The sequence below is a fragment of the Gopherus flavomarginatus genome, chromosome 3 (assembly GCF_025201925.1).
Source record: "Gopherus flavomarginatus isolate rGopFla2 chromosome 3, rGopFla2.mat.asm, whole genome shotgun sequence".
Taxonomy (NCBI): domain Eukaryota; kingdom Metazoa; phylum Chordata; order Testudines; family Testudinidae; genus Gopherus; species Gopherus flavomarginatus.
Window position 1 is genome coordinate 21,681,243 of NC_066619.1, and position 24,668 is coordinate 21,705,910.

A 24,668-nucleotide genomic window follows, 5' to 3' on the forward strand; every position below is an offset into this window, starting at 1 on the left:
GTAAAAGCCAACTAGAGACGATACTGAAGCAGAAAAATAGCATTAGATGAAAGAGAGGAATTTTGATTCCATCTTCTGCTCATACCCTATCCCTAATGCTCCACTTTCTATCAGATACCAGCCTTTTCTGTGGCAGTATCTCCTAAACGCACCAGATAACCATAATATTTAACGTGACGTTTATGCTCTGCTATGCTGCAACAGTGAGAGTGCAATGATTGCTTACGTATTTCCAAAAAAGCGGCAACGAGTTCTGTGGCACCTTATAGACTAACAAAAGTATGGGAGCATGAGCTTTCATGGGTGAATACCCACTTCGTTGGATGCATGGATGTATTCACCCACAAAAGCTCATGCTCCCATACGTTTGTTAGTCTATAAGGTGCCACAGAACTCGTTGCCACTTTTACAGATCCAGACTAACTAACATGGCTACCCCTCTGATACGTATTTCCAGATGCTACTGGGCTTACTAGTTAGCCGTGAATCACTAGCTGGATTCTGAGATCCCACAGCTGTAACATACTTTCTCTGTTACCACTGTTTAATATGGCATGACTGAGCTGCCTGCATTGGTGAATGATTTGAGTTGTCCTATATAAAGTGCATTGATGGAGTGTAACCTTCATGGATAGGCATGAAGAATCATAGTGAAATCCATGTCTGAAAGATATGGACATGAACCCCTACCTGACCAACCCCAAGCTGTTGTCTTGCAAATAAATTGTGAGCTCTTTCGTGCAGGGGCTGTTTTTTGTTGTAAATTTGTATGATGCTAAGTCCTCTGGGGTTCCTGGCTCATGACTGGTTCTACTGCAATATCATACATAAATATAAAATCTAAAACTTGTCAAGAACGGAAGAATAAAAGCACTCCTGTCATTAGCTGCACCTTGGATCTCTGTTTCTTCTGGATAATCAGACCATAAGAACAAACTGTGAGCAAACTTCATTATGTGGCAGTGGAATATCTGCCATTTTTATCAGTTCTTTCCACCATCCTCTTAGTTCAGCCTTTCCTGGCTTGCGGCTCATCTTGCTTGTATAAGATCCATATCCCAATCTTCTGTGTTAGTGAACTAGCAGTGTCTGAAGAAGGCTTAGCATACCAAGGGCAACCCCTCCTACTCTCACACACACACACACACACACACACACACACACACACACACACACCCTTAATTAACCCATTAAACATAACACACATCCTTTAACTCACTCAATACAGCAATTGTTTTGTTAGTGTTGTGGAACTACATAGAGAATTTGTGGCTTAAAAAAAGCACTTTGACAAGCCAACACTGTACAGTTTCTCAGTAAGGAAGAGAGAAAGACACTCAAAACAATTCCATCTATTGATACTAATAAAAGACCATAAGTGCATGAAACATCACCATGGTCAACAGCATGAGTCAAAATGGAGTGTACTTCCTTGACCAGAGGATCTGTAACAATCCAGATGGTTCCAGCCTAAAATCTGATAGGGCTGAAGGAGGCCAGAGGAAGGCAAATATTTCTGGAATTGCTTGGCTGTGGTCTTATCAGTCATTCCCAGAAGTGAGGGATTTCAGACAGGGCAATAACTGAGGATGTTTCTTGAACAGAGAACTAATAATTGCTTTTCTAAGGCCTGTTTACACTAAACAATAATTCTCACTATTGCAGACCGTTTCAGTTCCATCCATATCAGCAATTTTAAGAGGCCTTGCTGGATGACACTGGTATTTTATGCTCTATGACAATTCGACTTGTTTGAGAGCAGCAAGATGACAGAGGAAACAGACAGTCCCATGAGGGCTCCTAAAGTTGCTAACGTGGCTAGAGATTAACCAGTGCTAAAAATGGGAAGTTTAAAAAAAAAAAAAAAAAAAGCCTTAGTACAGGCACTTAAATGTCTGACATCTAGCCTCTCTTCACAGGAGCACTGATAAGCCTCCATTGAAGTGGCCTCCGTAACTCTCTTCTAGTTTTCAATGAATAAATTGTAGTGCACATGCCGCCCAGCCACACAGCAAACATTGCTAGCTTTAAAAAAAGTCCCCCACAGCTACAAACAGTTCAGATCTGAACAGTCTTTTCTGCAAAAATGTTGAGAGTATTTTATAGCGAGCAATCGTTAAGCAAACAGTTCTAATTTACCAAGCTGTTAACCATTTTTAACAGTTCAGCTAAGCAAGGTGGTGGTGAAGAAAGTCTTCAGCGCAGCCATGAGATTTTAAGGATTCTTTGTATCACTGTTAATCTGATTCAGCACAAGACGGTCATAAGCACTCTGCCAATCTGCCTGCCCATGTCATCTGTCACAGACAATTTACATACTATGATGACCTGTGAAAATAATATCAGGTTCAAGAGGACACTGAATAACCAGCAGAGAATAGCAGTTTATGGAGTCCCATCAGGCAACTGAATATATCAGACTGTCATCAAGACAGTATTGAGTTCTTCTCCACAATCCCAGAGACTTGTGCAACTGTATGACACCGGAATCCCTAAACCCACCACTGCACTGCAGCTCTCTCAAAAGTGGTTTACAAGAGGCATCACACAACACATGGCAACTGTACACAACCACTCATGGCATGCTGTGAATACTGTACCCAACTGAAGCTTCCAGGAGAATTCAGGTAGGCAGAGTGTACTTGACCAAATTGTTACTTGTCAGTACCATGATTTTTTTAAATGAACAGGGACTAAGTCTCATCTGAAAGACAGTAATTCCAGCAGAAGTGGTCTCTTAGTACCATATTGAGTCATGTGTTCAATGACTTGAAAGAAGAATGTCATCTGATGAAGTTAGCACCACTTCCTGCAACAGCTTGTGTTTCCATGGAGGTCTCTGCCAAGTGTGTGAGATCAGACAAAATCACTGCCCAAGCCAGTATGGCTTAAAGCAGGGGTTCTAGGGTAGGGGGAGGACTCAGGGCTCCAGGCCAAGGATGGAAACCCTGAGGCTTAGGTATAGTTTGACTTCTATTTGGGGGTGGGGAGGGGCAAGGGACAGCAGGTCTGTAGTCAGCTATGAACAGCGGGGTCCTAGAAAGGAACGCTACCTCCACTCTGGTGACTCACCTCAGCAGGTCACCTACCAGTCTGGAGCTGCATGCCAGTGGCTGCTCCCTGAGGGCTCTGCTGCCCCCAGCTCTGACCAATTGCCAAGCCCAAAACATAACATCTTCCTCTCTTTAGATCAGTGCTATCTTTTCTTAAGAGGCATTTTGAACCTCTAGGTGGCTAGCTGTTTGACTTTCAACCTTTGATAGGCCAAGAAATATCTCAGATGTTTTCTCCCAACAGCTAACAAATATTTTGTTTGTATATTATTACACAGGCAACTCCTCAATCCAATAATTCTCACTGATTTACAAGTAGCATCACCCTCATTTATGCAGAAGTGTTTAATAATCTTTCAAATAAAACATAAAAATGGTAAAAACCACTTTGTTTTCCACATTGGTCAAAAGATTAAAAAGTTAAGATATTTTATGAAAGCATTTATTATCTATAAACAAAATATGTTACATATTAAGCCTCACTTACATGTAAATAGAATATATCCATATCAATTTGCATATTAAAATTAATATTGCACCCAATTTAGAAGACTGACACTTGTGTTGTCAACCATTCCCACATCTCTCAATGAGAGAAATTGAAATTATACATTTCCTTTTCTTTAAAATTAACAATAATGCTCCCATCCATTTACTTATTAAAAGAAAAACTGTAAACTTTCTTGCATTTGCTCCATTAAAATTATGAAATGTAGACTTCTTTGCCTATATCTAAAAGATTAACTGTACACATTGGGTTTACGCCCTATTAAATAACATTGGAACAGTTATTAATGCCGGTGTAAGTCAGTGTTATATAAAAAAAATGTGAAACATTCATACATCCTGAAGTTGAGGAAACTAGGTGAGAGAGAGAGAGAGAGAGAGAGAGAGAGAGAGAGAGAGAGAGAGAGTGAGTGTGTAAAAGTATGTAAAATATGTACAAAAATAGACAGAGAGACTTTTTCTCTCTTTACACACACACACCCCGCTCCCAATTAGAGCACACTATTGAACAATTACCAAATAAAGTATGTTCAGCTTAAAAGTGGACTATTCCTTCTTTTCTGTTCTTACAAATTGTTGCATTATGAAACTCAACTGAAATGAACAATCACATCTGTCAATTAAAAAGGCAGTTTTCCAATAACCAAATAGCTTCATAAAATACTGTACAAGCAGGTAGACAAAAATATTTCAGGGAAGTGTTTCAAAAAATCCTATGAGGTCTTCACTGTTTTCCAGATCACTCTCCTCCTGAGACACACAGAAGTTATTTAAAGAATAAACCAAGCCAGTGATGGAACCGTTAAGAGTGAAAAAAGTGCAATAGACTTAACCATTTAGTAAACAGGAATGGACTGTAACCACACCTACAACTGTGATTGTATTTTCACTAAAATGTGTTAATCTGTTCCAAGTATGTGAGTGACTACAACATACCACCATGGAGTCTAATTTAACTGTATGAAAAGGTCAGATGGCATGGCTCCCCCAAAGGAAGAAAAATATTAGTTATCTAATTCACCTTTACCATTGTATACATAAAATTGTTTAACAAAGTGGCACGTACAGTTTGATTGCTTCCCAGCTGTTCATCTTTAAAGTAAGGTCTGAAATGTGTGCTGCAATTTTATTTCATGATTCAATTTTTTTAAAAAAGGGATAAAATTTAGCAGTTCCAAGCATCATTTAAAAAAATTAAAACTCTGGGTTTTTAGACCCTAGAATTTTTTATATCCTTCAGTTTCACATTATATTTGCACAAGGATTAGGATTTATTTAAAAACAAACCAACAAAAAAAAATCACCTCTTGGTTTTTCTATTTTTTCAATAGTCCCAAACCAAGCAGTTTTGTAAGAAAATTGTAAAGTCTTCATAGCCTCATGTCATCTGGTTTTTAAAAAAATCCTGAGTCTTCCATAAAAAATAAACATTCTTTGTGCAATCATTTTGCTAAAAAGCCTATCTTCTAGAACTTAAATCTTAGACAATCATCAGCTGGTTTCACCAACTTGTCTACCTTCGGCCACCTTGTGGTGGAGCACAGCATCTAAAGGTGCTCGTTTTTTACGTATGTTATGTCCAGAAGCAATAAGATCAGCATATCCCCGTTGATGTGAGAAAGCATAAGCAGAACGACGGCTTGATATCCCTCGACGAAAAGTGCTCTGCCTTCGCTTCCACTGTTCTTCAGCCTTGTATTTCTTACGGTTCTTCTGAATCTTTATGAAAGGAAAATTTGTAATAGGTTAATTTAGAGTGCAAATAGGTGCTCATTTGTACTTAACATTTTGGGAACAATGTGATGATAACTTTAAAGTGTTACAAGTTTTATAAAAGTTTTTTTCTTGTTAAAATTCACCTGAGTTAAAACCAGAAGCATACGTTAAAAAAAAAAAGTGTTTTTTAATTATTTTATTTTGCATTTTTATTAACTTCTTAAGGCATTCCAAGCTAGAGTGGCATGTTGTGTGGTAAACAAAATGAAAAATTTGATATTTGTATCTCAACTTATTTTCTTGTTTACAGATGGCAATTGCTTTTAAAATAAAATCTAAAAAAGACAATAGAATTTTAATAATCACAACCGTTATCCCACGTGGGGCTTTCTTGCCAGTTCTAGGTAAGAACAAACAAACAAACCCAAAAAGAAACCACTGCTGCCTCTTGTCACAAACAAAGTGGTAAATACTAATAAAACTATAATATAGTCTGAAGCCAAAAATGGCAGAGGTTTCTTTTTTATCCAAAGTGTGCCTGGAAGGGTTTTTGTATTCAGTTTGCAATCTGAACACATAGCAGTGGCTAAGTATAGGGAAGATAAATATATGAAAGCCTGTTTTAACAGTTGTGGCCAGACATGTGTGTTGCCATGGCAGAATGTCAGGATACTGCTATTCAGATAAGGATTATTTAGAAAGTTTCATACCTATGGATGGGCTCAGCACTAAAATACTTAAGAACATGATTAAATAAAAATATATATAAAATTCTGCAGACAATCCAACGTTAACAATGAAGATTCTCAACCCCCCTCCCCCACACCTCTCTCTCTCTCTCTCTCTCTCTCTCTCTCTCTCACACACACACACCGCACTCCCACCTAGCCCAATTACCAGAAAGTATTTAGTTTGCCTGGAAACTGCCCACACCTCATTCTGCTGGCTCCAGATGTGATGGGGATGCTAGAATAGGCTTCCTTAGATTAGATATGGGTATCATCACTTTAATATGAGGACAGATACAAAGTCATGCTTTAAGCAGCAACTAGATAACTCCCTGACCAAGAAGTTCCCATATTTATTAAGCTCTCCACTGCAACACATCCTGGTCCTCTCTGGTAACTGTTGAGGACCAGGAACTCTATGGCTACTTCACATCCTCTTTTCTAATAAAAGATTAAAAAACTTAAATTATCAACCAACATGTATACACCGGGGTGGCCAAACTTACTGACCCTCTGAGCCGCTTAAGAGAATCTTCAGAAGTCCAAGAGCTGTGGTGTGCCAGTCAGAGTGGGGCTTCTGCCTTGAAGCAGAGTGGTGGGGCCAGAGGCTTCTGCACTGTGGGGAGGAAGGTCTGAGGGCTTCAGCCCCATGGGGAATGCCCACTGGGGATTCAGCCCCTCTTCTGCTGAAGCCTTGATCTCTGGCAGGTGCACCCCACAGGACTAAAGCCCCAAGACCCCCATCTCTGCTGGGCAGAAGCCCCAAGCTCCCCCCCAGTCTGGTAGGTGGAGAATGGAGGGGGAGCTGTGGGGGGGGCTCCATAAGCCGCACTCTAATTGTAAAAGAACCGCAAGCTGCTCATAAGCCGCGGTTTGGCTACCTCTGGTATATATACACACACAATTAAAAATAAACTTCAAATTCCTTAAAACTATTTACGAAAGTATGTCCCCTTACGAATTGCATTCACATAGTCCTGAGCAGTATTTTAAAGATCAAGTCTTTGATGGGGTCTGACCAGTCTTCAGACAGTGTTCTCAGTTCTGTTAAGTTTCCCTGTGGAGGGGGCTCAGTTCCTGACAGGGTACCTGCAGGTCCCAGATCCTCCTCGGTGTTGTGTTGGGAAATACTGAAAATGAACCTGAGACCCCTGGAGAAGTTCTTTTGGAGTTGCCATTTGGTAACATCTGGGAGTTTCTACCAAGTTCAGAATCAGAGGGGTAGGTGTGTTAGTCTGGATCTGTACAAAGCAACAAAGAGTCCTATGACACCTTAAAGACTAACAGACGTATTGGAGCATAAGCTTTCGTGGGTGAATACCCACTTTGTCAGATGCATGTAATGGAAATTCATGGGTATTCACCCAAGAAAGCTTATGCTCCAATACATCCGTGAGTCTTCAAGGTACCACAGGACTCTCTGTTGCTTTTTACCAAGTTCAGAGTAATTCTGAAACTCTGACAGATTTTGAGCCACACTGTGTTTCCTGGTCTCAGTTCAGAGAGTGCTTTTGTTCTGTGCTGAACACTGAAGTATTGTTGCTGCCAAATTTTTATTTCAGCATCCCATCTTCTAAATTCCTTCAGGTATGTCCAATTCAGTTTAAGCTGTATTGGAGCCACAGGTAGATATCTTCCCATTAGAAGTTCTACTGGAAATAGTCAGGGCCGGCTCCAGGGTTTTTGCTGCCCCAAGCAGCAAAAAAAAAAAAAAAAAAAGCCACACTCGGCGGCTACTCCACTGCAACTTTCTTCTTCGGCTGCAGGTCCTTCCCTATGAGAGGGCTGAGGGACCCGCCGCCAAATTGCCACCAAAGAGCCTGACATGCCACCTCATCCCCTTGGCCGCCCCAAGCACCTGCTTGCTATGCTGATGCCTGGAGCCAGACCTGGAAATAGTCCAGACACAAGCAGTGCTGACTGATATGCCTGTGGTGCTTTATATGGGTCCACTGATTTTTGCAGAAGTCTTTTAAAATCTGAAATGCTCTCTCCACCTCCTCACTGCTCAGGGTATAATGTGGACTACTATTACAATGTTCAAAATCCAAATCCTATGCAAATGCTAGGAATGTTTCAGAATGTTGTCTTGCAAATATTGACTTCAGTTTCTGTATGACCTGTGCTGAGGAAGTCTGTGTAAGTATAATCAAGTCAATATATCTGGAGAAGTAATAGACTACAATAATGTACGTATGACCTTTCCAGGAAAAAAACAAAAAACAAAAAAAACAAAACAAACCACCTGCTGCAAATGTCTGCCAGGTAACATCGTAGACAGTAATGGTTCTACTGATTGTTCTTCCTTGTTGCATACTTTTCAACCCTCTGCTGAGGTCTGAATTTGTCTACTCAGACTGGGCCACCATATGGATTGCTGTGCTCATCCCCTGCACTTGCGTTTTTGCCATTGGTGCATTCCAGTTTCTCTATTAGGTGTAAGTCCTTGTATTGCTAGCAACCCAGTTGAGGGAGCTGTCAGTCTTTGTATTACATATATATTTGTGGAAGACTGTTCTGTCCGTTCTCCAGGTTTCCAAGGAACTGGCCACAAACATCCAATGTATTGTTACTAGCTCCATGGAGAATCTTATTTGATCTTTGCAGATCTCTTTTCTGGGATTGCTTATGATTTTTATTCATGTACTGAATTGCAATGACTGCTGTCCCAGTATTGGTTTTAAATTAAAGGTTTTATCTATTTTGATGCATGCTTGTGTTCTCTATTCTACTGAGAATATAGCCTCTAAAAGTACGGGCTTGTCTGATAACCCTCCCTCTTGGATTGTGTCTGCAACTCCCAGTGACCTGCATGTTAATGCAGGAAGTCCCATTTTCTAGCATCTCCTCTTTGGCTGGACATTGTTGAGAGCTGTGGTATGTGTCTTGCTGCATCTTCTACAGCTTTTCCAAATTTCCCCCCACTAAGGTTCTTTAGTCTCCCACTCTCTAGTTGTGCCCTGTTCTTATTTTTCTAATTTAATGTCTTTCCTCTTTACTGCATCAATATTGTCTGATGCAGTCTCCCATATGCTGCTAGCGTATAAATTATATTGCTCTTTCTTTATGGTTTCTTGCATTCTCAGTTTTGCTTGTGTGACATTTGAGTCTACTGAAGCTGTGCTGATAAACTGAATTATTTTATGCCAACAACTATTCTGTCTCCTATTTGTTATTCTTTTAATGCTTTGTATTTGCAATGTTCAGCATGCCTATGAAATACAGTAATGAAAATCACAACTGTTTCTCCTTGTTCCTGGAACCTCCTATTAAAATTTGACCCTTTCATATGTAATAGTCTGTCTACGAAATGGCCAACAAAGCCTCTTTCACTTTTGTGTAGTCTCTCTTTTCCTCATCCGCGAAGGGGTGAGGTTCATGGATGTCTTCAGCAGCATCACCTATCTCAAATGGTAGCAGGTATTTTTGTGCTTTATCTGTTAAACCTGAAACAATCTGGAATTGCTCAACAATCTGGCTTGAGCAGAGCCAGGTGAGATACCAAAATCAAGCCCCTCAAAAATTGGTATTTGCACTATGGACTCCACTGCTGTGATAGGGCTTTATCTCCTTCTTGGCGTAGCTTTCTTGATGCAGGTCTGTTGTCTGATCTTCCACTCTCACTACTGACTCACCTACGGTCAGTCAGGGGCGAAGGGGGTGTCTCTTTTCTTTCAGTCACTCCCCACCATTGAGAGATATGGAGAAAGGGGCATACTGTTTGGGAGGGAAGAAGATCTTCACTCTTCTATCCCACAGAACAAAGAGAAGAGGAAGGAGAGAATAAGAAGTTAAAGAAAGGAAAAGAGAGAAATGTCAGCAAGTGAGGTAGAAGTGGCGAAATGAGATACATGTTGGCCAGTACTTACTCAGGAAAACAGCAGATCAGACAAAGAGGCAGAAGCAGACTTGGAGAAGGCTTAGCAGGAAAGTATTGAGAAGACCATCTCAAGGCACTGACACTCCCTGCTCCACGGCAGTGGCAAAGCAACAGAGCACCCATCTCTAGCAAGGTTCCCAAACTGCTAGTGTTGTTAGGCTTTCAGAGAACCCCTAATTTGTCATTTTAGGGTGTATTCAGGCTCGTGAGGAAGCCAGATGCACAATCCTAATGAAATTCTCCTTATAGAAGATAAGAACGGCCATACCGTGTCAGATCAAAGGTCCACCTAGCCCAGTATCCTGTCTTCCGACAGTGGCCAATGCCAGGTGCCCCAGAGGGAATGAACAGAACAGATAATCATCAAGTGATCCATCCCCCGTCACCCATTCACAGCTTTTGGCAAAAGGTCACTACCAATTCAATAATATTCTTAACGTTCAGAAAATAAGTTACTTATATAACTAAATACATTTCAAATTACCAATTTTTTCTACTTACTTTATCACTTTCTGAAGGCCAAATTGTCATTGACAAAAATCTTAGTGCAACAACAGGAAGCAAACAAACTGCAACTGATAAAAGTATTGTCAACCAGAGATATGGCTGTCTTAGAGCATTTGGAGCAGTCCCTGGGAGAAGTAAGAGGTGAAAGTTAGTATGTATCTGTTTTCAATTAAATTTATAGAGTATAACAAATCACGTTCACGTTTTCTGCCCTGAAATGTATAACTGAAGTATTCCGAGTGTGTTTGAATACCACTGTATCAAAATCTAAAATAATCCACTACCAAGAAAAAGTTTGAGGTAAGGAGAGAGCCAGCAAGTGTGCCACAAATTTATAACAACATCTGTATTTCCTTTTCAATGTATTAACTTATAAAACTCTTTAAGAGATAAGTTAGGGTGAGAACAAGTATGTGGCTGGCACATGTGGTTTTTTGATTACTTTTAATGGGCAAAAATTGTGATTAAGAGAAACCTCTAGGATCACTGTAATATACATACAGCGTAGAATGTAAATGCTAATTTAATGTGAAAGCATTGTAGCAGTTAAAGCTTAATGTTTAATTTAAGCAACCAGACAGAACAAATTCTAAAATCTGAAGTACTTTTAAAAAGCAGGAGGATGAAGAGCATGAATGTGTTGCACAGGAAGCAAATCAGGATTTTTCTCAGACTGATTTTGATATTAAACTGAAAGTAATTTGCACAAGGATGTCGTCACATCTGAAACCAGTATGCAGCAGGAAATTTGTTATGCACAAATGAGAGATGGTTTCAAGTAAGTTTAGGCACCTGACAGTCTTTGGAAAGATCAGTCTAAAGCCCACTGCACATCCACTCACTTACCCAGATCATAAATTAAAAATGTGGGGAGAGTGAAAGACAACGGGCAAAAAAAGGTAATCTCAAGCATGTTCAGTAGGCACATAAGGCACTTAAAGTATTACCAACCCAAACCATTTACAAATTTGGAGTCAGGGCCCCCAGAATCATGAGATCTTTTTAGAAATAAGTTTGGAGTTCTTTTTATTTCCCTTCTCGTTTTTGATCCTTTAGGGTCCAGTTGGGTTACATTTTCAAGCCTTTTCACAGCCAAAAAGCCTAGAAAAATTTGCTTGAGAATCATACTTTCTTTTTAAAATTATAGCTAAAGTTATAAGAAACATCAAATGTCATGAGATGTAATACAATTGCGTGTGTAGGCAACTTAGCATTCACCTTTGAATCTTACTCCCACTGATGTGCAGAAGTAACTTGGCAGCCACAGAGCAGCCTTCAATATAGGATCACAGGTATCCCTTTACTCTATGCTGCAGATCACTTTTTACTTTGCTCCTTTGTACGCAACACCCTACACTGCGTAACACGGGTAGCTACTTCAACAAAACAATTTTGAGTAAGACACACATGTTGACCTTATATAAACCAGGCAATGTTTTTCTAAAGTGAGTTAACATTTACCTCTACTTACTCAGCATCAAATCACATCTGATAAGCTGATATTTTGATACTGTGTTTACTCTAGTTACATAACCATTTGAGGTAGAACACAAGAATACAAAACAAATAACAAAACACTGACCTGTAAACTGAAAGCTAGATGGGAAGAGAACATGTATTCCAGCACTGTGAAGGTCAAACATGATACCAAAGTAAAGTGCAATACTCCCAAATATTGAGAAAGCATTAACGAAAGTCCAGTAAGAGGTATCCAAACCCATCTGAAAGTAAATCACATAACTCACAATGAATTTATGATGTAGAAGTCAGAAGCATGTAATTGAATATTCTGCAAACTATCTGTTATGCAGATACTTGGGTCACACTATTTATTATATAGTTCTAATACAATATAGAATATTTTGTGAATATACCAGAGGGAAAGATAGTAACCAGGCAAAAGTATGTCAATATGAAAAAAGATTTAAACTGAATGATAATTAAGCATTTATTCTCACGAAGATGCACTTTCAGAGCAGCAGGGGCGATTATGAAGATAAATGTACTTGCCTGAAAATTGACTGCAACTATGAGAGAAGAGGCTGCAGTGACAGCAAATGATTGGTAGTCTGAAGGTGCCTCTCCATCTTGCCCCATGGTTTGAAGATAAGCACCATACGGTATGAAGAAAATAATCAGTGATGTTATAATTCCATGTATTAAGCTTACAAAGAATTTCTTGTAGTTAAAAAGCAAGTCTTTCTGTCCAGATATATACAAACCAGGGAACCGAAGACTAAGTTTGTCGCTCACATCCTTAATAAAAGAAAAGTTACAGCAGTTAGAAATAGATCAGTGCCATAGAGCCTGAAGCACTGTATAAATCTTCCCCCATAAACATTTAGCTTTAGGGTGGGAGGATAGAGGAGTTAAGCAAGCTTAAAAAAATACATAACTTGAATTCATATATGCATATATGAATGCAAGCTATATTTTTAAATAGTTAGAAAATGGACAGTGAGACTCTAGAACAGCAGTGTGTTGGTATAGAAATGAAAGGAATAACGTGCCACCATAGACTCATAGACTCTAGGACTGGAAGGGACCTCGAGAGGTCATCGAGTCCAGTCCCCTGCCCTCATGGCAGGACCAAATACTGTCTAGACCATCCCTAATAGACATTTATCTAACCTACGCTTAAATATCTCCAGAGATGGAGATTCCACAACTTCCCGAGGCAATCTATTCCAGTGTTTAACTACCCTGACAGTTAGGAACTTTTTCCTAATGTCCAACCTAAATCTCCCTTGCTGCATGACCTTATATTTATTCAATATGAAGATCTAAGAATATGGTACATTTTTCCTTTCATCACTCAAATGATGTACCATTTCTATATCTTCCATTCATAACTATTTGTAAATATTTCCATAATAGTGTGCAACAATGCCCAACATAATGGAAAGAGTCTATTGTAATATAAACATGCAAAAAGGTAGTGCTAGCATTTTTGTGGGAAATGCAACTCAATTTCCTTGCCTTTTTCTTTTTTAAATCTCTGACGCATACATACTGCATGAATTTATTGAAATTTCTTTTCTTTTAAACCTCCCACTGACCATAAAAATGCATTGCATTTCTATGCATGCAAAATCTATAGGCAAGCCTAATTTGGAAAATCAAGCAAATCCAAAATAAAATCTAAGACCCATTCAGATTAAAAATAAAATATTGAAGTTTTCAACAATTTTTGTTAAATTTATTCCCTTTTTGAAAATGGTTTTAAAAATAGAAATACCTTCTGACACTATAATCGAAGATAAATAATGCAAGTATACCTCATAATCAACCTCATTAATACCATTCTACAGTATTGTACATACATATTGGCCCTGAGTAGCAAAGCACTTACATATATGGCTAACTTGAACCATGTACTTCAGTTCTGTTGAAGTTAGTTGGAATTATGTGCTGAATTGCTTTGCTGAATCAGACCATTGTGAAGAAAGCTATCACAATCCAATTCTAAGCTACACTTACGGAGATGTAGTCCTTTCAATTAAGTTATGCGTTAATCCTACCAATGGGATTAATGGGAACTGCCCTCTAGCAAGTGACTGAACAAAAAGTCACAGCAATTGTTACACTCTGGTATTTCTAGTTATTAATGAAAAGAAGCCTATGACATTTTCTATTAGCTTCATGGAAAAAAGCTGTCTGCTAAGTCCTACAAAGATTTGAGCAGATCAATTCAACATTGAACGTATTTGAAGTTGATTAGCTTTGTCTGTTCTAGCAGGTCGCACCTTATTGTCCTCTAATAAACAGGATATCTAGCAACCTAAAAATGTCACAGATTAGAAGTGAAAGTTACTTCAATTATGTTTACTCTGATCTTTTTCTTTAATAATTGCTTCTAACATTCATTTGGATATTTTTTTTCTTAATAGCATAGTAGTATACCTGGTCAAGCAAGCCAACCAGAAGAACTGGAAGACTAGAATATAACACGTTGTAAAGCGTGATAAACCAATCTTCATAAGCGGTCTGCAAATAAAAATAAATTTCAATTTGTTAATTAGATATTACTTTATATTTAGTTGCATCATTTTCATTTAAAAAGTTAATTCAGAAACAATATAATCTAAACAAGAATATTAAGAAAACTGATTGAATTGCCAGGTTTTGTTTGTTTAAAGTTAATGTGCATTAACCCACCAGGCCTCTAGCGTCTTGAAATAGTTCTTTGAGCATGTGTGTTAAAATACGCACCCTTTTTACTAAAGCAGCATAATATACAGGTGACCATTAAAAGGACAGAATTTGTTCCCCAGCTACATACATTTAACTTCCATTGAAGTCAGCAACAGTTGCACAAGTTGATCTGAGAACAGACTTTGACCACAAGTGTACTATACCAGCAGTGATCAAATTAAGAATTGATACCTTACAGATGTAATTAAAACTGGTGGAAACTCCATTTCAATTCCATAGGAAATTCTGACATCTGTACATTTTTGTTATTGTTGTTCTGATTCAGAACAACAACAACAACAACAACAAAAAAAAAAGAGTCCAACTTTAGAAATTCCCCACGAAAAGAAGTCTCTGAACAAGTTTCATTTGGGGCCAAAACATTTAGTTTCAAGTTCAGCCTTAAATTTAATATAAAATTGGGGTAGGGGAAATTAAAACAAAGCGTTTGGATTGGGTCAAAATGTTTTGCCCTGTGTTTTGATTTAAAAAAACAACACCTTTTGTCAACATAGACATGTTCCCACTAATATTTTCTGTGGGATAATGTTAGTGAGAAAATTTTTGACCAGCTCCAGAAAAAACCTCAAAAATATCCTATTTTATTACAGGTTTTTTTACAGTGTTTATTTTTATTCCTCAGAACATCTGCATGAAAACTGAGAGGTTACTTACCTGTACAATAACTTGAGTTCTTCAAGATGTTTTGTCCCTATGGGTGCCCTACCATACAATGCGTGCACACCATACACTCTTGATAGGAGATTTTAGTCAGCAGTTTCCACAGGCCCATGCCAACACACTATACTTCCTCGGTCTCTGGTGCAAGAGCACATAGGGAGAGAACCATCCTACCATTGCTCCAGTTCCTTCTCAACTATGAAGCTCAGAGGACTGCAGCAAAGCACCCACAGGGACAAAACATCTGAGAGAACTCAAATTACTATACAGGTAAGCAAACTGTCCTTTGAGTTATTGTCCCTATAGGTGCTTCATTGTTGGAGACTCCCAAGCAGTAACTCCATGCGGAGGCAGGTGCTGAGAAGGCGGATCCAACACAGTTCTGAGGACAGTGTCACTAAAGACTGTATCTGCTCTGAAAGCAAGTAGGATAGCAAGTGCCTGGTGAACCTGTGCATGGAGGACCAGACTGCTGCCTGGCAAATGTCCAAAATGGGTAAATCCTTAAAAAGGGCTATCCAGTGGATTGGGCAGTCACTCTAAGTCAGAGATGCACTCCAGCATTAGCTTCATAACAAGCTAGAATGAATCCAGAAACCCATTTTGATAGTCTCTGATTAGAAATCAACTGCCCTTTATTCACTTGGCAAAGGAAGTAAAGAGCAGGCGGTGGGAGGGTGGGGGCGGGAGCCATGAGAGATCTTATTCTGTCAAATTATGTCAAGGGCCTTTCTTACTTCCAAGGTATGGAGGCTTGTCTCCTTCTTTGAAGAATGAGACTCAGGTGAAATACTAGTAGAACATAAGGACAGCCATACTGGGTCAGACAAACAGTTCAAACAGGACAAACAGTTCAGCTAGGCCAGTATCCTGTCTTCAGAACAGAACAGGGCAATTTATCAAGTGATCCATCCCTTGTCATCCAGTCCTAGCTTCTAGCAGTCAGGGGTTCAGGCAGGGCAGGTACAACCATTTAGGCGACCTAGGCGGTCGCCTAGGGCACTAGGATTTGGGGGGGCAGCATTTTCTTCGGCAGCGACCACAGCGGCCGGATCTTCGGCCGCCCAGTTGCCGCCAGCATTTAGGAGGAGGGAGCTGGGGCAGGGAAGCGTGGGGAGGGCCACCTGCAGCAAGAAAGGGTGCGGGGGAGGACAGCACGCAGGGGAATTCCTCGCCCCAGCTGAACCCTGCCCCGCCTACTCCCCGAGCACGCCGTGGCTGCTTCACTTCTCCCGCCTCCCAGGCTTGTGACACCTAAGCTGATTGCTTGGTGACAATAACTCCAAGAAAAATAGATATTTGGTTTGGGGGAATTCTGTTGCTGTTCCCTATTTCTTCTCCTATTTCTTCCTCACATTAAGTTAATCTTCTGTGCCTACAGTCATTTTCTCTCCATCTTATTTCCCACAGAAGTCACTATCTCCATTTTGTTAGTTTGCAAGTGGCTTCTATGAATATGGATTTCATAGAAGACTGACTTCCTGTAAGGAAACACTAGCAGTTGTGGATGAGATCCCTAAACTAAATTCCCAACAGTAAAAACAATGCATATGTGTACGCATGCAGAAATAAGAATGAGAGATACTGTTGTTGCTAAGTTTTCCTCCCATATACATGAGCTTACTGTTGTGAGAGTTTACCACAGCGTGACACAGCTCGATATAGATACTTAGCATAAAGTGTTTGGGAAGGTTAACACAACTGAAAAATAAATGAGCTAATAAGACGACTGGTTTACTCAGTGACTGTTGTATTCCATTCCCTCCTACCTCAGTATGATGCCTATTAAGGGGCAGATCCTGCAGACCCTCACTCATGCAAAATAGCAGTACTGACCTCATGGAACTACTTTCCTGACTAAATCCTCGATTCTACAAGTTGGTCCACTTAGTAAGAGGAGCTTGCAGACTGTGGTCTTCCTTTGTAAGCTTTTTAGGGTTGAGACCTTGTCTTAATATATACAGATTAGTGAAACACAAATTAGTGCAAATAATACACAAATAATAGTCTTGTATTTGTGCTTTCAACTGTATGATTTATGCTCAACTCAAAAGAAATTTTACTTATTTCAGGTGACAACTCAGGACAGAAAATTACTTTAATTTTACCTCACTTCCCCCAGGCATATACATATCTAAGTAGCAATGCTGATAAATGAAGAGATAATTGTATCAAAATGGAAGGCAATGGAATGTTCCACAGTAATAGCTTTTTCAACAGTTCTGGCAAATAACTTGCATTCCCAAGCTATTTATTGTTTAGAAAAATAGAACCAAAGTTCTCTAAAGCCTGGGACAAAAACAACGGAGTATCTTATTAGATAAGACTTGCAAAGCCCAAGTTGTGCTGCAGCTAGTTTATCCTTCCAGGCCTTTTGAAGAGGGTAGAGGGGATGGGGTATTTCACAAATAACTGAAGTGAGAGACCGAGATTACCAGATGAGGTGGTGCGAAGAAACAATGTTCACAGTTCAGTCATGCTATAGATTTCAAGATTTATGTTGTAACAGCCAACTGTACATGGAATTCTTATTATTTACTATATCCTTATTTTCTTCTGCAAACATGATAAACTACATTGACCAGAAAAAAGTTAAATTAGCGAAGATTAAGATACCACCAATAGCACTATAGCTGGAGATTAACATCTTTCCAAGGCATGAGTAATAGAGTAAGTATGAAATCCACCACAGTGATATGAAATGCTCTGACATGAACCTGCAAAGGCTGCTTCCTTTAATGCTGTTCGCTTAAATTACAGCATCACTTAATAAGTTGGTCTCCTGTATTTTGTTTTGGCAAAAAATAAGTTTTTCTAGTTCATATTAGAAAAGTACTTCTCTTACCTGGGCAGAATAGCCATTGAAGAACGAGTACCAGAAGTGTACTAGTGTAAATGCAAAGTTTTTGTAGAAAAAATATCGTAGGAACTTGCACATCCTTATATAGGACCATCGGCCATGAACTAATAGCAATCTTTGCAGGTATCTGAACTGTCCAAAAGAATAGTCACTTGACATGACTGCTTGCATGCCTTCTTGTCCACTAATCCCAACACCAATATGAGCAGCTACATTAAATAAAACAAACAAACAACTAAACAGAGTCCCACATAGAATAAGCAAGGTTTATTAAAACAAGCTATATTATTCAACAAACAAAGATGCACTATAACACACCAGCTTATACAGTCATTTAAAATTCGCATTCTCTACTGTAAATTTCTCCAGACCCAATTTATTCTTTATGTATCTAAATAGCTACTTCATTTGTTAAAAAAAGATTGTCTGAACTCAGGGAAAATAGCACTTTCTAATAAAGTGATGTAAGACCTTCAAAAGCAAAACCAAAAACCAAATAGCCAGTAAAGTTTTATAGATGACTTACTTTTGATCATGTTTACATCGTTGGCACCATCCCCTATAGCCAAAGTTATAGCTTTCTTATATTTCTTCACCAGCTCTACCACCATAGCCTTCTGTTTGGGAGTTACGCGGCAGCAGATCACTGCACTGCACTCACACGCTAAGTCTACAAAGTTTCTTTGCTGTTGTTCTTTATTAGCATCAGCTCTCCTTTTACTCTGAATTTGCTTTTCTTTCTCTTCTGCTGTTCTGGGAAATTTCAGTTTTGGAAGTTTCTTCTTCTTCTTTTTCTTCTCTAAAAGGATTTCATTCTGGATAACCAAAGAGAAAGTAATTATTGTCCCTTCTTTGCTATTTAAAGATAGAGTGTTCTAAGGACTGCTTTTATTACATTTTTAAAGTCTGGAATACCTTGACTCTCATCTACATTATGTGCACTTCTGTAATACCACCCCAATGAAACTTCCCTGAAGAAAAGGGGACAGTGAATGCAGTAGGTTTTTGTAGAACTTATTCTATTGTAATACTTCTTGCAGAAATTAATGAAAAAAATCCTCTCTGTATCTTCAGCTAATTCATTTTGAAGAATAATTTTAGTTTCTGTGATATTAAGTTTTTTTGAGAAGAAAAAAAAAAAAAGGACAGTGTGATCACCTGGAACACCAAGCTGTTGTTGTCAAATGCATTGATTTGTGAAGTTATTAAAAATTCTGAGCTCCCTCTAAAGCCTAATATTAGCAAGACAAATGGAAGCTCATCATTTCAGGTATGATCTTTGGGTTTTGATTTATGGGTTATCCAGTTGAGACACAGACTTATACAGGGATTAATGACCACTTCTTAATGACACCCTTATCAGAGGCCCGGTATGAGGCCTGAACAAAAGTAATGGTCAAGACTTTGCTAACATAAAGCAAAGTTAAGCTGTGAGCCAGAGGCAGGCCCTGCTCACAGAAGATGGCAAGGAAAGGGCTGATACTGCAAGAAGAGACATACCTAAAAGGTACTGGACACCAGATATCAGAACATTCATATACTTGTACACTCCACACAGATAACAAGGAACAGGCTGACCCATCCCAATGTACAAGGTGAGAGGCGGCACCTTACTACATAGAGGGGTTGTACCTTGCTACGTAAAGGAGTTGCACCTCAATAGGTCAGGAGTGATGAGTAACTTGTTTGTACCTCTGTATAAGAATGCATCTCTGAGTGGATGTCTTTGTCCAGCCTAGGGGGCAGTGGAAAGTCCTATCACTGACTGAGCTAAGTCCATTGCCAGGGGGCACATATTCGTAGTATGTCCTGTAGAGTAAAGTCTAGAGGGAACTATCATTGTGCTTCATTTGACAATAAACCCGGCCGAAGTGCCTTTGTACCTTACTAGAGTGTGTGGTCATTAGGGGTTCTCTTGGGGTCTGCTGTGTCAGCTATCTGCGCAGAGCTGGGACAGCACACAGAGGGAGCACACATATGCAGCCGATTGATATCAACATTGAACAGAGCAGAGCAGCATACTGGGAGCGTCTGACAACACTGATCTATCTCCTCTGTCTCTGGTTTGTATAGAATTCTGCCAATAGGATTCTCACCAATACTTGGATTGCCAACCCGGTCACTTCTTTACTGAAAGTCCTTCAGTGTTTTTTGAACTCTTAAAATATCATACCACAGTACAAGGTACCATATGAGCCTGCTTCCTTTTATTTCTGACACTTTGTTTACATTTTGGTCTCAGACATACCGTTTACAGTGGGTCCCCGGTATACATCGGGGTTGCGTTCTTGAAAAAGGCCACAAATACCAAAACAACATATACTGGGGACCTGCTGGTACAGCAGTGGCATAGACAGGAGAGGACACTTGGGTGGGTGTCAGAGTGGGCAGCTAATGACAGGGGGCGCAGGGGTAGGAGTGATCTGGTGGCCTCTCTCCCCCTCCAGACAGCCTTTTGGGCGGGGGGGGGGGGAAGGGAAGGAACACAAATGATAAATGCTCTGGTCGGGGATCCAAGAAAAATGGGGGGCCCTGTAAAAATGTGTGCCCCCTGCACTTCCACATGGTCCACCCCGCCACCCCTCAAGCGCCGGCTAGGGAGTGGGATCGGGGCACAGAGGCTTATCCAGCTATGTCTGGCAGGGGAGCAGGAGCGGGGACTTGTCCTGCTCCACCCAGCAGAGAAGCCTCGCGCTTCTGCCAGGGATCAGTGTCAGGGGCTTGTCCTGCTCCACCCAGTGCTCCTGCCAAGAAGCAAGGTTGGGGCGAACGGACTTGCCCCGCTCCAGAGTTCCAGCTGGGGAGCTGCGTTGGGACACAGGGGCTTGCCCCATTCCAGCGCTCCAGCCAGGGAGCAGGGGTTGGGGGCTTGGAAGGCTGGGCAAGTGGAATGGGGCAAGTCCCCAACCCTGCTCCATGGCTGGAGCTCCAGGCAAGCGGAGCAGGGCAAGGCCCACACCCTGACCCCACTCCCCAGCTGGAGCACCGGGCGGATGGTGTGGAGCAAGCACTGGGGCGGGAGCAGAGCCGGTACTGTGGGGGTGGGCCACAGCCCACCTGTGGCTACGCACATCTGTCGCTCATCAATAGGGGAACATGTTCTGATTCATGTCGGTCCGCATGTCCCTCGTTTGCAAGTACTGCAAATGACGGATATGTGGATCGGGCCCGATGTGAATCGGAACATGTTCCCCTATTGCCGAGCGACGGATATGCGAAACAGGTAAGGGGGAGACGTATACGAGGGACCTCCTGTATTTCAACCATGAAGTAATGACTGCTGTCTGTTCAGAGCTCGCTGGGGCTTGAAAGAGCTAACTTTGCATCTTTCTGGTTCTTTAGCACTTGACTTTCAGAGTCCCCTGATTACGAATAATTCTAACATTAGATTTTTCTTTTTACAGGTGATTCTTTTTTGCTTTGATAGTTAACACTGACAAAATTATGAGAGATATTTTATTGCTTTATCTGTGATATTTTCAAAGACTAGTTTTATAGTTTGGCATTTTATAGATAGAGGAAACTGAGGCAGAGAGGTTAAATAGCTTTCATTGGGTGCCTCAGGGCAGCAATCAAGTGAATGAAGGAGTAGTTAACGATAAGAAATACAGGATTCCAATTTACAGCACTATTAGCCTTTGACCTATTATGTATCCCAGAAAACTCCCCAAACGGAAGTAATGGAAGAGTCTGCTTTATACATACCAGCCAGGAACCAGTGATTATTAAAGCACGATTTCTACCAGATTGAAAGAATGGCTCATTCGTTCTTTGAGAGGAGTTTATATTTGATCCAGCTTTGTTATTCTGGTTTTCCAACCTTGTTTGAAGAAGAGCACTGGAAAATGAATGCAGAGTTTTAATGTAGGTCATCTAAAAACTACAAATACTGACTTATTTTATAGTTACTATTGTACTAGTCCTTATCTATGGGAAACCTAAAGGTAGACTTCAAACCAAGCTAAGTGTGAACTGGTCAGCACTCGGATGGGCGATCTGCAAGAAAGGCATATAGCATAGGATATAAGAAGTAGTTAACAACTCAGTGGGTAGCGTTCTGAATCAATATTGCTCCAAAGCCCTAACACAAAGGGTAAATTGCTTTCCCCGGATACTGATAATGTCTTTCAAATTAAATGAAAAGGGAAAATCCTGGCCTCTTACACTGGTCTACAATTTTTGAGAAGTCGTCTGCTTCAGAGATAAAGTGTGCTATTTATTATGTATTTTGATGTGCTGAATTCAAATATGACAATTAAAACAACTGATTGGCTATTGTTTCTAAGATATTTAAGTTTTTACATTTTATGTCTATGTATATTGTGTAGATAGTAGAGTTTTAATCATAAATTGTAAACCTAGGTCTTTTCATGTGTTTATGGTTGCTTTACATGATAATATTTCACCTGTCCTGTTTATGTAACACTTTAAAAATCAGCAAAAGGGTTATATAAATAAAATTTATTATGAAACAAAAGGCAAAAAACTATTATGTACATAGTTTAGTCCTATTCAGTGTCTACTCGGAGCTTCTTGGCTTGTCTCTTGTATTCATTAAATGGAGCATCTCTTGTCACTGTCCAGCAACAGTCTGCAAGCATTGATGGGCTCCATTTGCCCTGATAGCCTGCCAGGAGATTCCACTGCTGTAGTCTGGAGCCCAACAGCTCTGCCTTACTCTTGGGTAGTTCCAAATCCCTGACAAGGTCATTCAGTTCACCTTGTGTTATGAGGTGTGATTCAGAGGAGGAGGATGGGAGAAAATGTGGGTCCTGTGACATTGATGGTTCAGGAGCAGAAGTTTCATCCTCTTCCTAGTCTGACTCGAGTGAGAATGATCCTGGTGCATTAGGAACCGGCAGTCCTTCCCCGTGGGGTACTGGGTGTATAGCTGATGGAATGTTTGGATAATGCACAGTCCACTTTTTCTTCTTTGACACACACCTTTCCCAACTAGAGGCACCATGCAGAAGTAACAATTGCTAGTATGATCTGTTGGCTCTCTCCAAATCATTGGCACTGCAAAAGGCACAGATTTCCTTTTCCTGTTCAACCACTGGTGAAGATCTGTTGCACAAGTGTTGCAGCATATGTGTGGGGCCCACCTCTTGTCCTGATCTCCAATTTTGCAGCCAAAAGAAAGGTGATAGGCTTTCTTAACCATAGTGGTTATACTGCACTTTTGTGATGCAAAAGTCACTTCACCACAAACATAGCAGAAGTTATCTGCACTGTTCACACAAGTACAAGGCATCTCTGCTCACTTTGGCTAAACAGAAATGTGTCCCTTTGCAAAATCAAACACTGACAAATAAGAGAGCACAACACTGTACGATTTCTAGAGCTGATATAGGGCAATTTGTTCAGCAGAGTGATGTAAGCTTCGTTATGATTGCATCATCCATGACTTCTAGGAATAACATGATGCAATTCATATCATGTATGATGCAATACCAGCTTCAGATTGCATCATTCATTGTTTTGCCTAAAAAGCAAGTACTGTCCAAACCCAGTCATAGATTTATTCATAGATCCAGTCAAAGATGTATTTTAGTCATTTCTGGTTTAAATTGAGATCCCTTCCCTTTATAACTCACTTATCCTCCGCTATTCCCAAGTCAAGGGTCGTATATACTGACCCAATAGCATATCTTGAAAACTAGAGCCAATCAACAATTTTAAGCATCATTTTCATTCTCAGTGACCCAGAATTAGTAAAGTTGGACTACGTTTATTTCAGAAGCATTTTGGCTGTAGAGCAGTGTTATGATTATTAAAAATTGCATGGCACTTTTTATAAAAGCAAGAGCATTAGTTGCGGTATTCTGGACAAATTCCAACTAGGTGATTATAGCTTGGTATCTTAAGTTTTCCCATTCTTGTAAATTTGTTTACGGGAAAAACATCTTCAATTTCTACTGTAAAATGTTGTGTTGTGCTGTTATTTCTGTGAAACAGCTGCTACATTTTCATCCTAGAGATTACTGTATTACAGTGGTGGATAAAGTTGATATTGCATGTCTTAACTATAGATAACTTCAACAGTCTGTAAAGTATGTTAGGATCGTTCTGGGGGAAAGGTGCTACATAAGCATCAGTTGTCTTAACTTAGTGAAGTACTTATGCAGGGTGCTGAACTGAGTTTAGTTATTGTGGTAGCATCAAGTCAACAACTGTTGTTTTATTACTTCCACTGTTTTTAAAAGGCATGTTTCTGCCTGATCCACAATGAGTAGGGCCTTACCTAATTCACAGTCCATTTTGGTCAATTTCACAGTCATAGGATTTTAAAAATCGTAAATTTTATGATTTCAGCTATTTAAATGTGAAATTTTATGCTGTTGTAATTGTAGAGGTCCTGACCCAAAATGGAGTTGTGTGTGTGTGGGGGGGAGGGGGGTCGCAAGGTTATTGTAGGGGGGTTGGGACCCTTACTTCTGTGCTGCTGCTGGAGGCAGCACTGCCTTCAGAGCTGGGTGGCCAGAGAGCAGCAGCTGGTGGCTAGGAGCCCAGCTCTGAAGACAGAGCCGCTGCCAGCAGCA

The 24,668-nt window shown here is 40.1% G+C and overlaps 1 protein-coding gene across 3 annotated transcripts in view; it reads right to left on the reverse strand.

Moving 5' to 3' along the window:
• Positions 1–3,835: 3,835 nt before the first annotated feature.
• The window catches only part of ATP8B1 (ATPase phospholipid transporting 8B1), a 128,503-nt gene continuing 107,670 nt past the window's right edge, over positions 3,836–24,668 (reverse strand). For all 3 annotated transcript variants that reach the window (XM_050944660.1, XM_050944661.1, XM_050944662.1), the window contains exons 21-28: positions 21,832–21,964; positions 18,653–18,941; positions 18,112–18,335; positions 14,295–14,378; positions 12,402–12,647; positions 11,974–12,112; positions 10,386–10,516; positions 3,836–5,279 (exon numbers count right to left, since the gene is read on the reverse strand). In XM_050944660.1, the coding sequence (XP_050800617.1) occupies positions 5,052–5,279; positions 10,386–10,516; positions 11,974–12,112; positions 12,402–12,647; positions 14,295–14,378; positions 18,112–18,335; positions 18,653–18,941; positions 21,832–21,964 (1,474 nt within the window). In that variant the 3' untranslated portion in view covers positions 3,836–5,051. The remainder of the gene's footprint in view (positions 5,280–10,385; positions 10,517–11,973; positions 12,113–12,401; positions 12,648–14,294; positions 14,379–18,111; positions 18,336–18,652; positions 18,942–21,831; positions 21,965–24,668) is intronic.